At 32.0% G+C, this 19,299-nt stretch overlaps 1 protein-coding gene across 4 annotated transcripts in view; it reads left to right on the top strand.

Annotated features, from left to right (window-relative positions):
• LOC142329211 (deformed epidermal autoregulatory factor 1-like) overlaps nt 1–16,751 on the top strand; it is a 34,069-nt gene extending 17,318 nt beyond the window's left edge. For 3 of the 4 annotated variants that reach the window (XM_075373614.1, XM_075373613.1, XM_075373616.1), the window contains 4 exons: nt 229–419; nt 9,610–9,788; nt 10,000–10,087; nt 13,558–16,751. In XM_075373614.1, coding sequence (XP_075229729.1) covers nt 229–419; nt 9,610–9,788; nt 10,000–10,087; nt 13,558–13,749 — 650 coding nt within the window. In that variant the 3' untranslated portion in view covers nt 13,750–16,751. The remainder of the gene's footprint in view (nt 1–228; nt 420–9,609; nt 9,789–9,999; nt 10,088–13,557) is intronic. The other variant, XM_075373615.1, reaches the window with a different exon arrangement.
• Nucleotides 16,752–19,299: the final 2,548 nt, after the last annotated feature.

A 19,299-nucleotide genomic window follows, 5' to 3' on the forward strand; every position in this document is an offset into this window, starting at 1 on the left:
AGGACACTTGGGCCCACAATTACTGATTTTTAATTGAGTTTAGTTGGGAACTTTTAACTCTAGCGTAAGCTATCTGATTCTTTTTACTACTGCTGTGATATATCTTCACATTAGGTATTAAGTCTGTTATTACAAATCTTCCATTCTAGTAATTATTTCTCTGCTCTATGTTTTCTTTTAAATTAAATCATATTTCTTATTTAATTTAGTCTGAATTATTTTGTTTAGAAATGCTGACAAATGTAAAGGATGGTTGGAATGGCACAAATCATTTTGTTGCTAGTACAAATAATGAAGTAACATCTCCAAATGCTGCATCAGCTTCAAATACAAGCAATAATAATAATCCCCAATCTTCTGATGAATTTCAGTCTACTGGAACTGCTGGAAATCAGGAACTCTTCAAGAAGTTAGATGAGGTTAATATATTTTCTTCTTACATGTGTTCGTGTATGTGCATGCATGACTGTGTAATTATACTATTATTATGATTTTGATGTTATGATGCTCCTAAAAATCTTATTACAAAAAAAGAAAAATATAGTTCACGTTTCTGTCAAATTAAATATTATTTATATTAAAAAAAAAAAGCTGACAACACAGTTGTAGAACTTTCCCATCACGCGGCTAAAGCTATCTTCCAGGAAAGTCCTTCAACTGTGGGTTGTTTCTGATGTACAACATACACATGCAACCTAATATAAAATATTTGTAATTTTATTTAAGTATAATATTTTTTTATTTATGTAATTCATTGATTCTAACTAAAGCGCACATACCGTATTTAATTCGCATGAGTGTGGCAGCAGTACTAGCGGCAATAGTTGGCACTAATTAAACTAATGTAATTTCACAACTTGTATAAAACAAATTTTGCTTGTACAGTTGGCAGACTGGTTTAGCCGTGAGGCTACACCAGTCATTGAGTCAACTGGGCGATCGAGTTCAAGACCCAGCCAGATCAAGTTACTCTTTTACACTATAAATATTATTCATTTATTTAATTCTACTGCTCACCTGTGACTATAACAGCAATAGTCTAGAATATTTTTTGGGGTAGGGGCGCGATTTTGCCAAAGTTTTTTTACAAATATTGTTATTCCTTAATTAAAAAATATGCCTAAGAAAAATATGACCTTGATTAGGCGAAAGCTCGAGATATTGAGGGTGACCTTGGTCTGCACCCTCACCCCCTTAACGTTTTAAGTTGAAAATTTAATGGCATCAATGCCCCATATATAGAATTAATCTGACCAAGTTTGGTCAAAATCAGTCCAGTAGTTCTAGAGATATAAGTTGATTTAGAGGCCAACACCGAACACACGTACATACGAATATTAACAACCAGAAAATTTCCATCCAGGTTTTTTTTGGCTTCCTTAGTGCCAAAATGTCAAGATCTGGTTAAAACCGCATATGCCCAAATTGAAGCGATTACAGTACTTTCTCCTCTATGGTATAGCTCTGCTTTAGCACTATCTAGACAGGAAAATAGTAATATAAACTCAGGACTTATAAGTATAATTTTGTGGTGCAAAATTGGTCCAAAATTAAGGTTCTAGTGAAGCAAAAAAATTAGAATTAAAAATTGAAAATAAGTGGGACTTTTTCTCTATTGTGTTTTTTTTGCTATAAATTTTAATGAAGTAATTATGTCACTTTCAAGAAAGTCACCGTCATTGTTTTAGAATTAACCTCTTTCCTTACGCTTGTGTTTCTTAGAAGAGTAATTTTTAAAAGACCTTTTTATACCGTGTGTTTCAAAATGATTATTGGGGTTTTAAAGTTATGTAATAATTATTAAGTTTTACTTATGTTGATAAATTACAAGAAGTGTTTTTTTTTTTTAGAGTGATAGAACTTTTGATAGAGGTAGCTGTCATTTGTTTTGTTTTGATGACATTTTGTTTTGTCATTTCAAATCAGTGAGCATTGGCAAATTATCATGGAAAAACTGATGCCACAACAACATTTACAAATTGTGAAAATATATTTCTAAAATTAATGTTCTGTTCGCCAAATGTATAGAGAACTTCGTAATTTTTATGGTGCACATAATCGTCCATCAGAGCAACTTATTCGTCAAACTATTGATAAATTTCAAAAAAACATTTACTCTGTTCAGTGAAAAACCAACAAGACAAATATCTGTATGTACACACAAAAATATCAGTGCTGTCAGTGATAGTGTTGAAGAAGATTTGAGTGTGTGTATTCGTTGCCATTCTCAACAAATTGGACTTGTCCATCCACTATATGAAAAATTTTACGTAAAGATCTTGGTCTACATCCGTAGAAGATGCAATTAGTACAAGAACTGAAGTCACAAGACCATAATAAGCATTGTTTGTTTGATGAATAATTAACTCAGCTTCAAATAATGGGCAGGCAGGAGTAGGTTTCATAATGAACAAGAAGATAGGGAAGAGAGTGGAGTATTTCAAAATGCATTGTGATAGAATCATTGTAATAAGGATAAAATCAAAACCTAAACTGACAACGATTGTTAATAATGTGTTAAACAAAGATGGTACACCGATTTATAATACGAAAGGTAAAGTCGATAGGTTGGTGGAATATATTGAAGAGTTATACGGAGGAAATGAATTAGAAAATGGTGTTATAGAGGAAGAAGAAGAAGTTGAAGAGGATGAAATGGGAGAAACAATACTGAGATCTGAATTTAAGAGAGCATTAAAATATTTGAATGGCAGAAAGGCTCCTGGAATAGACGGAATACCTGTAGAATTACTGCGCAGTGCAGGTGAGGAAGCGATTGATAGATTATACAAAATGGTGTGTAATATTTATGAAAAAAGGGATGTTCCGTCAGACTTCAAAAAAGTGTTATAGTCATGATACCAAAGAAAGCAGGAGCAGATAAATGTGAAGAATACAGAACAATTAGTTTAACTAGTCATGTATCAAAAATCTTCAAAAAACTAGAATTCTATACAGAAGAATTGAGAGGAGAGTACAGAAGGAGTGTTAGGAGATGACCTATTTGGTTTCAGGAAAAGTATAGGGACAAGGGAAGTAATTTTAGGCCTCAGATTAATAGTAGAAGGAAGATTAAAGAAAAACAAACCAACATACTTGGCATTTATAGACCTAGAAAAGGCATTCAATAACGTAGACTGGAATAAAATGTTCAGCATTTAAAAAAAATTAGGGTTCAAATACAGCGATAGAAGAAAAATTGCTAACATTTACAGGAACCAAACAGCAACAGTAATAATTGAAGAACATAAGGAAGAAGCCGTAATAAGAAAGGGAGTCCGACAAGAATGTTCCCTATCCCTGTTACTTTTTAATCTTTACATGGAACTAGCAGTTAATGATGTTAAAGAACAATTTAGATTCAGAGTAACAGTACAAGGTGAAAAGATAAAGATGCTACGATTTGCTGATGATATTGTAATAATAGCTGAGAGTAAAAAGAATTTAGAAGAAACAATGAATGGCATGGATGAAGTCCTACGCAAGAACTATCGCATGAAAATAAACAAGAACAAAACAAAAGTAATGAAATGTAGTAGAAATAACAAAGATGGACCACTGAATGTGAAAATAGGAGGAGAAAAAATTATGGAGGTAGAAGAATTTTGTTATTTGGGAAGTAGAATTACTAAAGATGGACGAAGCAGGAGCGATATAAAATGTCGAATAGCACAAGCGAAACGAGCCTTCAGTAAGAAATATAATTTGTTTACATCAAAAATTAATTTAAATGTCAAGAAAAGATTTTTGAAAGTATATGTTTGGATTGTCGCTTTATACGGAAGTGAAACTTGGACAATCGGAGTATCTGAGAAGCTTTTGAAATGTGGTGCTATAGGAGAATGTTAAAAATCAGATGGGTGGATAAAGTGACAAATAAAGAGGTGTTACGGCAAATCGATGAAGAAAGAAGCATTTGGAAAGATATAGTTAAAAGAAGAGACAGACTTATAGGCCACATACTAAGTCATCCTGGAATAGTCACTTTAATATTGGAAGGACAGGTAGAAGGAAAAAATTGTGTAGGCAGGCCACGTTTAGAATATGTAAAACAAATTGTTAGGGATGTAGGATATAGGGGGTATACCGAAATGAAACGACTAGCACTAGATAGGGAATCTTGGAGAGCTGCATCAAACCAGTCAAATGACTGAAGACAAAAAAAAAGTTTGGTGAATGGTGCCTACATCAATTGGAAACTGATCCACTTATTTATCGAAAATCTTGTTTAGTAACTAAGCTCAATTCTGTTTAAATGGTTATGTCAACTAGCACAATTACTATACATTGAGTAAGATCAATCCTCAGGAAATATATGAGTCTCCATTGCATTCCTGAAAAATGCACTGTATGGTGTGGGTTACATGCTGGAGGCATCGTCAGTCTTTATTTATTTAAAAGTGAGGCCGGAGTGCATGATACTGTCAATTGTAGTCGTTACAGACCAATGATCAGTGATTATTTGTTTTCAAATTTCATGACATCAACCTGTAACAGTTTTGGTTTCAGTGGATGGTTGGTGCCACACCTCATACTGCTACCGAAACAATCAGTTTATTGAAACAGCAATTTAGCAACAAAATTATTTCTTGAAATGGTCCAGTGAATTGGCCTCCAAGTGATGTGACCTAATGCTAGTGGATTATTTTCTTTGGAAATATGTGAAGTCTCTGGTTTATGCTGATGAACCAGCAAAAATTGATGCTTTGAAAACATACATAACTTGTGTTATTAATAAAATATGTCCCCAATTACTTGAAAAAGTGGTTTAAAATTAGACTAATCGAATAAGGTTCATCAAAGCTAGTCGTGGTGGTCTTATGCTGGAAATTATTGTCAAAGATTAAATGTCAGAATCTTTCAGATAAAAACAAAATTGGCTTCAAACTTACCTTTTTATGTTTTTTCAGCTGAAAGTTCTATCACTCTAAAAAAAAACATCTACTACAAAAACTCTAAAATAAGCACCCATGAAATGAAAGATTAACTTGAACAGTTTTTTTCTATAAGTGTTAAATGTGAGCACCATTCGTCACATGGCACACATTCAGGCGATTGGAGAGTTCATCCCATACTTTAATCGGCAAGTCTGGAGTAATTGATGCGATAACTGCTTCATTCCTGTGTCAAGTTGGATAGGTCAGCTGGTAACAGTAGCACATTCACTTGCTCCTTTATAAACCCCCGAAGAAAAAAATCTCACAGAATCAGATCGGCAAACTTGGAGGCTGTGGCAGACAAGCCCTGTCATCTGGTCTCCAATTGTCATCTGGTGACCAATTAATTGGTTAGGGAGAATTTCATTCAACCAGTCGTGTACAGTGTTATGCTATTGAGGAAGTGCACAGTCTTGTTACCAAATAAAGTTTTGTGGTTTGTATTGCAGTTGAGGAAAATTTGCAGCTAGCTATCCTATTGCGCATAGCGATAGAATCATTGTAATAAGGATAAAATCAAAACCTAAACCGACAACGATTGTTAACGTCTATATGCCTACAAGCGCCCATGATGATGATGAGGTAGAGTGTGTATACGAAGAGATTGATGAAGCAATTAAACACGTAAAAGGAGATGAAAATTTAATAATAGTTGGAGATTGGAATGAAAGCATTGGAAAAGGCAAGGAAGGAAATATAGTGGGTGAATACGGGCTGGGCAAAAGGAATGAAAGAGGGGACCGACTTATAGAATTTTGCACGAAGTATAATTTAGTAATTGCCAACACCCAATTTAAAAATCATAATAGAAGAATATACACTTGGAAAAAGCCAGGCGATACTGGAAGGTATCAGATAGATTATATCATGGTTAAGCAAAGATTTAGAAATCAACTCGTTGACTGCAAAACTTACCCTGGAGCAGACATTGATAGCGACCATAATTTGGTGATAATGAAATGTAGATTGGGGTTTAAAAATCTGAAGAAAAGGTGTCAGATGAATCGGTGGAATTTAGAGAAGCTTGAGGAAGAGGAGGTAAAGAAGATTTTTGAGGAGGACATCGCAAGAGGTCTGAGTAAAAAAGATAAGGTAGAAAATGTAGAAGAAGAATGGGAGAATGTTAAAAAGGAAATTCTTAAATCAGCAGAAGCAAACTTAGGCGGAATAAAGAGAACCGGTGGAAAACCTTGGGTTTCAGACGATATATTGCAGCTGATGGATGAACGTAGAAAATATAAGAATGCTAGTGATGAAGAAAGTAAAAGGAACTATCGGAAATTAAGAAATGCTATAAACAGGAAGTGCAAACTGGTGAAAGAAGAGTGGATTAAAGAAAAGTGTTCAGAAGTGGAAAGAGAAATGAACATTGGTAAAATAGACGGAGCATACAGGAAAGTTAAGGAAAATTTTGGGGTACATAAATTAAAATCTAATAATGTGTTAAACAAAGATGGTACACCAATATATAATACGAAAGGTAAAGTCGATAGATGGGTGGAATATATTGAAGAGTTATACGGAGGAAATGAATTAGAAAATGGTGTTATAGAGGAAGAAGAGGAAGTTGAGGAGGATGAAATGGGAGAAACAATACTGAGATCTGAATTTAAGAGAGCATTAAAAGATTTAAATGGCAGAAAGGCTCCTGGAATAGACGGAATACCTGTAGAATTACTGCGCAGTGCAGGTGAGGAAGCAATTGATAGATTATACAAACTGGTGTGTAATATTTATGAAAATGGGGAATTTCCATCAGACTTCAAAAAAAGTGTTATAGTTATGATACCAAAGAAAGCAGGGGCAGATAAATGTGAAGAATACAGAACAATTAGTTTAACTAGTCATGCATCAAAAATCTTAACTAGAATTTTATACAGAAGAATTGAGAGGAGAGTGGAAGAAGTGTTAGGAGAAGACCAATTTGGTTTCAGGAAAAGTATAGGGACAAGGGAAGCAATTTTAGGCCTCAGATTAATAGTAGAAGGAAGATTAAAGAAAAACAAACCAACATACTTGGCGTTTATAGACCTAGAAAAGGCTTTCGATAACGTAGACTGGAATAAAATGTTCAGCATTTAAAAAAAATTAGGGTTCAAATACAGAGATAGAAGAACAATTGCTAACATGTACAGGAACCAAACAGCAACAATAACAATTGAAGAACATAAGAAAGAAGCCCTAATAAGAAAGGGAGTCCGACAAGGATGTTCCCTATCTCCGTTACTTTTTGATCTTTACATGGAACTAGCAGTTAATGATGTTAAAGAACAATTTAGATTCGGAGTAACAGTACAAGGTGAAAAGATAAAGATGCTACGATTTGCTGATGATATAGTAATTCTAGCCGAGAGTAAAAAGGATTTAGAAGAAACAATGAACGGCATAGATGAAGTCCTACGCAAGAACTATCGCATGAAAATAAACAAGAACAAAACAAAAGTAATGAAATGTAGTAGAAATAACAAAGATGGACCACTGAATGTGAAAATAGGAGGAGAAAAAATTATGGAGGTAGAAGAATTTTGTTATTTGGGAAGTAGAATTACTAAAGATGGACGAAGCAGGAGCGATATAAAATGCCGAATAGCACAAGCTAAACGAGCCTTCAGTAAGAAATATAATTTGTTTACATCAAAAATTAATTTAAATGTCAAGAAAAGATTTTTGAAAGTGTATGTTTGGATCCGCTTTATACGGAAGTGAAACTTGGACGATTAGCTTTTGAATTGCGGTGCTATAGGAGAATGTTAAAAATCAAATGGGTGGATAAAGTGACAAATGAAGAGGTGTTGCAGCAAGTAGATGAAGAAAGAAGCATTTCTAAAAATATAGCTAAACAAAGAGAGACAGACTTATAGGCTACCTATTAAGACATCCTGAAATAGTCGCTTTATTATTGGAGGGACAGGTAGAAGGAAAAAATTGTGTCGGCAGGCCACGTTTGGAATATGTAAAACAAATTGTTAGGGATGTAGGATGTAGGGGGCTAGCACTAGATAGGGAATCTTGGAGAGCTGCATCAAACCAGTCAAATGACTGAAGGCAAAAAAAAAAAAAAAACTATCCTATTGCATTTCCTAGGACTATGCACAAAAGAATCTTACATGTTCAACATTATCTTCAGGCACACACGGTCATCCTGTATCCTTCCCTTTACAAACAGCCAGTGGTTTCAAATTGTTTATACCATCTGTGAATGTTATTCACTTGGGGGATCACAAAGGAACTTCAAACAGAATGCACATTTAACAGTAATTACAGATTCACACTTTGCAAACTTGCAAAACACAGAACTCTTTCTGTGGAGGTTTGTCATCTTTGCTACTAGTGTTTTCAAGTTGAAGGTACAGGAAACAGTTTATGATCTTGCACAGAGATAAAACTGAGTTGCTCTTTCATTTCATTTCATGTGTAATTAATCAATGTATGTAAAACTTGAGAACTATTACGTAACTTTAAAACCCCAATATTCATTCTGAAACACTCTGTTTAAAATTAAAAATGACGAGAAATAATTTTAATAATTTATTTTTTTTTCTTTTAATTAACAATAAATAAATTCCAAATCAGAAAGCTTTTGTGTGTTTAATTGGCAGTGTTTATTGTCTTGAGTTAAAATACATTTTGGGTGAATACGTATTTTTAAACATACAATAAAGTAGACAGTTAAGTTTGTTCAATGAACAGGTAAACAAAACATGAGGTATTCAAACTAATGTAATATATGCTGTAATGAAACAGACCACCCAAATTGTTGTATAAAGTATTTTTTTAAAATTTGCAATAAAATATTAATTTATATTAAAGGGATTTAATAGATGTCATAATAATGTCACACTTCATTATGTTAAATGTTGTTATAAAGACAAGTCATTTGTTATAATAAGCAATAAGGGACCATTCAAAAAGTATAACGAATTGGATTTAATAAGGTAGGTATGTGCATTACAGTAGTGAGAGTCATCAGAGTTGTGAAGGATGCTGAATGAATTCATAATAAACTGTTGGTTATCAAAGTAATCAAGTGGTTAGGTTTTTTTATTTAATTTGTATTAGTTTTGCAGTAAATGTTTTTTGGTACTTGGGATTATAGTTCCATGTAGATATATTTCCACATGAAATCACAAAACACTTGATTTTTAAGTTTCATGTTATATTTTCCTGTTTTGTGACACTACTTCACTCCTTTGAAAAATTTGATTAATTTTTCTCAGATTAATTATTTTCACGTTCAAGTAACTTAATAAATAGTGATTATAACATAATAAAACGGTTCTTGTAAAATTATACTAATTAAAAATTTATATACAGAATGATTTATATCATTACTCATTAAAATGATGTTAATCTTCAACTCTACTTTAGAAATTTGTCTGATCAGTTCAGTTGTATTCTTCCACACACCACATAATTCTGGATATAAGTGAGGATTGAAGTTACAGTAACTAATGTATTGTTTCAGTTCGGTCAAACTTGAGCCCAAGTTAAGATGTTTTACAAGAGCAATGTTAAAAATAAACAGTAGCTGTTAAAGCATTGTATACATTGTTCTATTTTAAATGGTTTTTTGTTTATAATAATATAAATATAACAATTAGGATAAATTTATTTTGTAAATTTTAACTAAATATTTATATATAAAATACTAACTTTTTTTTTTTTTACGAAGATGACTAGGAAGGCTGAAAAGATATCAACTGCCGTTAGAAGAATCGTGGAAGAACTTCGTGAAAGTTGGAAAGTTGAACGAGAACGATTGCAGTTAGAATTAAAAAGAGAGAAAGAACAAGCTGTACTTGCTGCACGTGTCGAAGCACAAGTTGCTTGTTCTAGGTTCGTTCTGTCTAGGTTTGTTTGTAAATGATAGTATTTTAACTATTTAATTATACTAGAGAAACTTATTTTTAATATTGTGTTATTTAAACATATTTTAATAAAGTGCTTATTTTTTTATGAATCATAGACAGTTTATGTGCATTTAAGATAATTTATATATTCTTTATTTGTATTTTTGAAAATAACTCTTTTTTTTTTTAACAAAAATATAATTTTTTTTCAGGGCGGTGTTTGATACTCAGGTTCATATGGTTGATCCAATTGCAACTGTTGGTTTACAACCCACAGGAGATAATACAGACAGTAAAAAGGTATTGATGCCTTATTGACATCTTAATTTCCTGTTGTACTTTTATTTCTTCCAACTATTAGTGTAATTAAAAATGTACTTCCTGGTCTAACAGTAAATGGAAACCTGATGCAGCAGTTAAAGAAATAACTACAACAGCCTCCTTTCATGAACATATGATGCTTGATTTTGGTTATTGCCTTTTGAAATACCATGTTCTTGAAGCATGACAGATTAATATGGCTATTAGTAACAATATTTGGTTGGTTAAAGACACAGTAGCCCACCCCCAGAAGATTTTTATGTCAGGATAACATATGGAATACCCTTGATATACAAAAAGGACTTCATAATTTTAAAAGCATATAAAAATTTATTTAGATAACAAACAGGTTTGGTTGAGGTATCATTTCATAGCAAAACATCAAGTTTTTACTCATTTAGTTCATTAGTACCGAATTTGGCTATCAGCACTATCACCAGTGTTGTTAAAAATGGATACATTTACTGGTGTGGAATGTGCTCGCTATGTTTTGATCATACGATTTGCAGTCAGCAACTGCAGTCCAACGTAACATTCGTAGAGAGTATGGTAGGGAACCTCCTAGTAGGCATACAATTTACTTTTGGCACCAAACCTTTGAGACAGGTGGTTTTGTTCAACTCGCATAAAGCATTGCATTTAGTCCAAAGAAACCAACTTAATGTGCATCACATGAGACTGGCTTTCCACAAATGACTGTTTGGTGCGTATTATGTAAACGATTGCACTTGAATCTATTCAAACTAACCTTTGTTTAACACATTACAGTTGATGACAAAGTTGCTCGACTGCAGTTTTATGTGGAAATTATGAATACAATAGCAGACAATAATACGTTTTTAGAAAATGCAATCTTTAGTGATGAGTCAGTGTATCACATCAATTGCAAGGTGAACATCCATAACTGCCAACTATTGGGTAGTGAGAACCCACATAAAACTTTACAGCACATTCTTGGTAGCCTTAAGGTCAATGTTTTTGGTGTCCTAAGCAAAGAAAGACTGTTTTTCCAGAAGGCAGCTGTAAATGGTATTGTTTATCTGGACATGCTTCAAAATCTTCTAATTCCTCAGTTAGGTGAAGGTGACTCTGATGGACACTATTACTATCAGCAAGACAGAGCACTGCTACCTTATTACCACCTGGAAGTCTTAAGATTTTCTTTATACTCGATTCCCAGATCATTTGGATTGGCCATGAATGTCCAATTGTATGGCCACCTCGCTTACCAGATTTCACCCCGCTAGATTTTTTCTTCTGAGGTTTCATTAAACCAGGTTTATGTACTACCTTTCCCTACTGATCTTGTTGAGTGAAGACTCCAAATTAATGCTGCAGCTGAAGAGGTAACGCCCAACTTGATAGCTACAGTTTGGAATGAATTGAATTTTTGGGCGGACGTATGTTGCATTACTAGTGGAAGGCATATCAAACCAAAGTGAATGTTGGGTGACAAACTTAAGGTTTTTTTTCTATGAAATGAGACCTCAGTTAAATCTGTAAGTTATCTCAATAAATTTTTATATGCTTTTAAAGTTGTGAACTTCTTTTGAATCGCCTGATATAACAGCTTGACTCTATGTAATGTATATTGAACATGAGCCATCCTCTCAATTCATAGGTTTGTGCAGTGGGCAGCCAGCTAATGGTTCATCATATACTTTTGGAACATGTTTGCTAACAATTTGTACTGAAACTACACAAAATATTGTTTGGTTTAATTGATCTACATAAACCAACTTAAATGTGTTACAACTAATATTATTAACCAAGTTGTGGAACCACCAAGTTGTGATTAATGTAGTTTACTGTTTATCTAGGATTATTTTGATATTTTTACATGTCTAGTCAGTTACTACATAATTTTTTTAATTCTGCTGGTGCTACAGCCCTTGATGAGGGCTTTTCTACATGTATGTCTTTCCTTTCTGGAGGATCCATATGTTTTTACTACTTTCGTTTCCCATTGTCTTCAGTTGGATCAAAAGCAAGAATGGATGGCTTTGATTGTTTCTGGATTATTAACCCAACACCAAAATCACTGTTCTCATTACTACTGTGGCAAGCAGTATAGTTTGCTGATATCATCACCCCCTTGGTTCTCCATCTCATATGCAGTGCTGCTTTAGAAACGCCATATCTTTCCAACTTCTACTTTAAGGCCTTAAGCACTTCTCTACTTTGCAGTCCTAACATTTCATAAAGTGACATGTAATTGGTCCATGTCTGATATCAATTCTTTTTTCTGTTCCATTGCAAATTCTGTTTTACATGTCTAATTGCAAGACTGTGCTGTAGGATTTACATTAGGTTTAAATATTAATTAGGTTGAGGTATTAACCTGATGCTTAACCCCCTCCTGCAACCTGGAGGTCCAGGGATCTTTGTGTTGGGGTTGCTGTATCCTAGCCAGCAAAATAAATTTAAAGTGCCTAGTGCTTGTCTCCATCCCTTATAAGGATAGAACTAGCTACTAGATAAACAGATATATCTGATTACTAGAGCATTTAATGGAAATTATTAATCATCAGTACCCCCACTAAAACTCAGAAGTGATTAGCTATTTACTCCTTTCTCAACACAAGCTTGGGATCAGCTTTGGTAGATTTGCTGATGCAGTAATAATGCATTTTAAAGTTTAAATACATTATTATTAATTTCATATATTATTGCTTTCTTCATCATTTTTTTTTTTATTAATTCAGACAGTCAGTCAAACATAAATTAATTAATTTCTGAGTTATTTATTTTTTGTTTAGGTCTGTGTGTAGTAATATTATTGATTTTTTTTACTCTGTATTTTAAGGTATATGTTACCTTAATTTATTTTATTGTAATAGAAATAAATACCAAATATAAACACCAAAGTTAAGTAACATTAGCATAATTAATGAATATATGTAGTTATTCTACTTGTTACTGACATCATTTACATCAGCATTAAATATCATACACTTTTTTCCTCGATCTTTTAGTACCTTATTAAACAATTTTGAGGGGACAATCTTTTCATTTATCATTTATTTTTATAAATTTATGAATGATATGATCCTATCTTAAATAGTTAAAATGAAATGTTTACCAATTAAATTAAATATTCAGAGTGAAAGAAAAGGGGTAATATGCCTTCCATACTTAAAGTGCTAAAGATATATTATAAAAGGTCTTGTTTAATAAGGAATTCTTTTTTCTGTAACAAAAGTTTGAGAAAGCAGTATTAACTTAGTAATTTCCATTTTTGCTACTGTTAATTTTAGGACCTAAGCACATTTTTTATAAGCTCTTACTTCAAAACCATGTAAATTAGGCTATTAATTTCCGAATTTTTATGTAAAGACAAGCAGATTTGCATAGTATAGATAGTATTTATTTGTTTATTATTGTGGATGAATTTAGAATTTTTTTTAATTAAAATTTTATTACTAAAATGTTCTATTGTGTTTCTTTAGTGTGCTAACTGTAACCGAGATGCTTTTGCTGAATGCTCTTTGTGTAGACGTACTCCTTATTGTTCTACATTCTGTCAGAAGAAAGACTGGACAAGTCATCAAGTTGAATGTGTTAGAACAGCTAGCACTGACCAAGGTTCAATCATGTTAATCGTTGAAAGTGCACCTGAACAAGTTCTTCGTCAAGAATAATGAATGATAATCGGTTTTATTTATTTATTTTATAACCATTCTTATTTTATGTTCACCCCAACACACTTAGTTATATCTTTAAGTAAAAGCTTATGCAGTCACATGTAAAATATTCAATTTATATTTACAGGATATGTAATAATTACGTCTTATTTGTGTGAAAGAAATTTTTTCTGTGGTGTGGAGGATTTTCACACATAATAAAAACTAGTAGTTAGTTAATTAGTGTATAGTTTACTATTTATCTTCCATTTAGTATATACTGTTGCTATGATTTCAATAATTATATTATTTGTTTTTTTTATTTATTTTTTATAAGTTCTGTTATTGTTGTAAACTTTCTCAAGGATTGGATATATTGTTGCTTTTTTCTGGTTTTTTTTTTATATAATATCAAATATATATTTAAGCAATATCACTTTTTATTTATCATTAGGTATATATTAAGTTTTAAAAATGTTATTTATTTTTTATTAAACTGATTTAATTTATTATTGTCTTAATTGCTACCAATAGTTTTTAAGTTAGTGTCTAAGTAATTAGTAATATCAGTAAATGAACCACCTGTTGGAGAATTGTAAAACAGAATTCACTGATTGAGAGAGTTTTTTGGTTCTTAGGCAATCCTTGGTTTTTATTTTTAGTTTCAACTTAATGTTCACAAATAGAAGTTATCTTGATTTTTAATTATTATTGTAGCAATAATGACAATTTTAATTTAAAAAGAAATTTGCAGCCAGATGAAAAAAATTGATTTATTATTCTTTTGCATTAAGTAGTATTAATTTGTTAATATTCTTTTTTATTGTATTTTATTTTACAAGTAAAACAGGTCTTGCCATAGCAAATTTTTACATACACATAATCACATTTAAGATATCAAACATGAAGTAGTTTAAATTATATATAAAAATGTAGCATTTCAACATCCAATACATGGAAGATAGATAACACAAACACATATTATTCACAGTATCACATAGTTGTAGTTCTCAAGTTCGTAAAATAACTTTGCTACGCTATTATAACATCAAACAAATATATAAAAATTGATAGCTTTGAGATATCTTGACAAGTCTGCCTTAAAAAGTGACAGCTGATTGTTAAAGAAATCGATTTTTGCCATTTAGTTTGCAACTTGTAAGAAGTGAAATGTAGGCAAACCCTCAATATAATTGTTTTAGCATCCATATAATTTTTTTTTTGTTGGTGGAAATAGTACGCTAAATTTCAGAATCAATACATCTCCATGGACAAAACCATGCAGAAGCTTATAGATATATAATGAATTTGCTCTTTTATGGAGACTCTTCATTGATATTAAATTCCATAAGCTTCACTGGTTCTCATTGGTATCAGGTGTTACAAAACTTGCCATAACTTGATACCATTTTAACCAACTCTCTTTGGACAATTTCAGACTGGTCAGTAGTTGATAATCATTCAGTCACTACTCTGATTGATAGAGCAATATTCAAGACTAAATCTTGCATGCATCTGATACAATGTAATTGTACTTAGGATTTTGGAAATTCTTACTTATTTATAATAATGAGATCAAGGTTTTTTCTATCTTTACATTTATGTAATTAATGTGATCTGTGAAGAAAAATTATGAATTAATCTGAATATTCGCATCTGTTGTAGTATTAACACATTGTAAAGAAGACTACCTTGAACTTACTAAATGTACTTTTATAACAATAGTCTTTCTGAAAAAATATATCATAACTGTTTCATTTCTATTCACAGGCATTTATTTATACCAGACCACTAAAAAATAGTCTGTATTCTCAAGTGCTAACATGTCATCTACAGTGTCAGCAACTCTCCAAATTTTCAGAACCTTGCATAAAAAAAAAATAGTCAGAATTAATCTGCTCTCGGTGTCACTGATAAATAGCAAAGGTGTAAGATTTAAACCCTGTGGCCCACCTATAGTTGCAGCAAACTGTATTGAAAAAAATTCCAGAAATTTTTACATTAAAAGTTCTCTCTGACAGATAAGACACTATCCACTTAAATAATAAGCCAGTCACTCCATACTTTTACGACTTGCAGATCAGTTTACCATGCAAAACTGTGTTTCAGATATCTAAAAGTATCCTCCCGATTTCTATTTTTATGAAAGGCATGATGTAATTAAACATATCCACGTAGTTAGTTATAGTTGGCATTTTGGTCGTAAATCTATGCTAGTTATCTGCAACCTTTACAAAAACCTGTGAACCACTTAATCAAAAACTTCGGGATTCACCGCCAGAACTGAAATGGTTCAGTAGTGCTTAGCATTATGTAAATCCCATTTCTTTGCTATTTTGATTACAAGAGCCAGTTGGAAATTGGTTAACCTGAAATTAAACAACTGATGAAATACCAGTGAAACGAACACCCTTGACTACTGTAATTAGAGATAATCCATCCATTCCAGTAGCAGCTCTAGCATTTAGTTCTTCAGTAGCTTAATAACATCTGACCAGTTACCACTGGAACAATTAAAGGTTTGCCCCTGAAATTATGTACTAGGTCATTTCCACTAATGGGTCAATATACCAACTGAAACTTAACTACCTCAGTGATCATTACTCAGGAGCCCAGCATCTGCCATAAACTCATCATTATTTATTTATCAGCCTTACACATATAGTGTCAACATGAATAATTTGATAGTAAAAAAGTTCAGATGATTTGGAGCAAAGTTGATTTTTTGCATCTTTTAATTTTGTTTTCTGTTAACAACTACTCAGCTGTTCTCCTGAAAACAAAGATATTTGATAGTGCTCTTCCTTGACTGTTATATTTTTATGCCAAATCTTTTTTTAAGCATACTCGATTCTTTTGAAAACCATCCAGAAAACTTGCTTTTATGCAGAATGGAATTTAGAATATACTAATTAAAAATCATGATGAATGTATTTGTAAGCTTCACAAGAACATTATTAGTAGCTGTATACATAGAATTTTCCTTGACATAGAATTAACTTCCTTGACTGCGTGGTACAACCGCAGAAAGCTGCCACGCCTATAATTTTTATATACCACATGGTATTGTTGTTTATATTTAAAAAAAAACAGCTTAAAAAAATCAGTGATTTTATGATTAGAGGATCATTTAGAGTATCAGGCATAAAAAGATAATCTGTGCCTGTGATAACTATGATCTCACAATTTACCATAACCTAAAAAAGAATATATTTTCTTCTTGCAGGAATGACATGTGGAAACTGTCATATTCATGTTGAAGAAATTGTTGCCTTCTTTTTGGCAAAGTTATGTATAATTAAATTTAAAATCTTCACGTAATTTATTAAAACATTCGTTCTTTTGTAACTGAGGAAAACTGAACTAAAATATTGAATCTTAAATCTGTAGGCTTTCTTGCAGTCCCATCTTTGTGTTGAGTTCAACCCAGACAAGTTCCTCTAATTCAAGATCAGTTTCTCTGATATCAGTGTTTCAGTGTTAAATGCAATTAATAAGCCTTTACAACTGGATTTTGAAAACTGATGGAGATTTCTTTCTGCTCTAAAATTCATGTAACTACCAGAGAAATAAATCTGAGTCAAATTATTCTCACAAAATTAGATTTTATTACTATTACTGCTGGCTGTATATTACTAGCAATAGCTACAAGAAATTATCTGATTTTGTTGCCAGTACTCTCACATTCTGATACAAAACCACTCATTCTGAATTTGCTCTTCTCCACAAGATCCTTATTATTATCTTCATTGCTTGTTACATTACTGTCTCTTCAATTGGAAGCTTTCCATAAAATGGAATGACAAAAACCCCTTTGGTTGATTATCAGCTTTCTTTATTTCAAACAAATTTTCATCAACAGATACTTTGAATGGCTAAGTATACTTAAAAAAAGTACTTTTTTGCTTGATATAACATTCTCGGAATAATCCATTCTAAGATTTGGATCAGTTCTGAAACTATTCATCAACTTCTATTATTTATTGATTTTATAATAGATCTCAGTAACCAGTTTGTTTGTTTGAAATTACTCTTTTTTAGTTTTTTCTAATTAGAAGAAATTAGAAATTTCTTCTAATCTATTATTTTGAACTTGCCTCTTCTTTTTAGTTGTTCTGTATACCAAGTTGGGCCTGCCAACTTGAATTTCAGCAATCAACGTAACATAGGTATTGAAACAACATTAACATAATCTGATTCATGTTTTCATTATTTCTCAAAATTTGATGTTTTACCCCTTAAGCATATTAATTTTAGTGTTCATAAAATTAATTACTTGCAAAAGTGAATCAAACTTTGTCAAAATTCTTCACTGTTCCAATAACCTGGTCTAATTTCATGACACTTAAGCATCTACACTCTCACTGTAAGTACATTGTTGTTGTTGTTTTTTTTTCAGTTAGTATCAGATTTTGCTTCCTACCTGGCCGTTTCCAGCTACAGTACACTTATTTTGGGAGGATACAGGGGTATTATCATCCTTTAACTTTTTTCATTTGTGAGTCACACTTATACTTTAGAGAGCTATCAACTATCAGAAATTCTTGAACAGGCTCATTAAAGGTGAAAGGCCTGATCGTATTCTCTACTATTAATCCAGTTTTGTTGGTCAAAGACTTCAACCTCACAAGCTCCACATTTTCTTGATGTCATGCTTAATATCTTTTTCACATATATTAAACGTTGTTACACTAAGAACTTAAAAAGGCTAATACTTAATTAAAAACATTTAAATTTAAATAAAACTAGTGAGTGGGTGCATGGACACGAATATTACATGAATTGTGCAGTGGTGCAAAATTATTAATAAAACTTTTAATTTTATTAATAAGAAATGAACTAAAAATGTAATATACATATTTAAAAAAAAATTTATTTACATAAAACAGAAAAATTTAAACATAACATTGAAGTTTAATCATTGTATTTTATCATAGTAATTATTGGTTTGTGGTAACTAAAGTAGGATACAAATGTTTGAGGCCTTATTTTGTTTAAGTATCTTTAAAAAACAGTATCAATGGTTGTGTCATGTTATGTTGTAGCATGACACAAGTTGACCGTTCATCAATAAATTGAATGCTTCAGAAAGAAACTGTTTTAAGCGCTTAGGATTTTTCATCAGCAAAGTTGACATTGAAATCACCAGACAAAATAAGTGGTAATTCATGATGTTTGTGCCCCATCCATTTAGCAGTTTGTTCATTATACTCTGCTAGTACTCTCTTAAGGAACATTATTATTAATAAATTTTTTTATTTGGTGAAATGTACGAGGTACGTTCAATAATTAATGAGACAAATTGATGTAGAGAAAAAATTATTTATGCAATGAAATGAAACTTATACTACTTTTCAAATAGTCTCCAGCAACATGTAGACACTTGTCCCACTGTTCTGTGAGCTATCCTATTCCCACAGTGTAGAAGTCTTTTATCTTGCTGTTTGAATCATTCGTGTACTGCTTTTTAGATAATTTCATTATTGTCAAACTTCTTACCGTGTAAAAAGTCTGAGCGGGCTGAACAAATGAAAATCGGTTGGAGCGAGGCCTGGGCTGTAAGGAGGA

The sequence above is a fragment of the Lycorma delicatula genome, chromosome 8, assembly GCF_047948215.1.
Source record: "Lycorma delicatula isolate Av1 chromosome 8, ASM4794821v1, whole genome shotgun sequence".
Taxonomy (NCBI): Eukaryota; Metazoa; Arthropoda; class Insecta; order Hemiptera; family Fulgoridae; genus Lycorma; species Lycorma delicatula.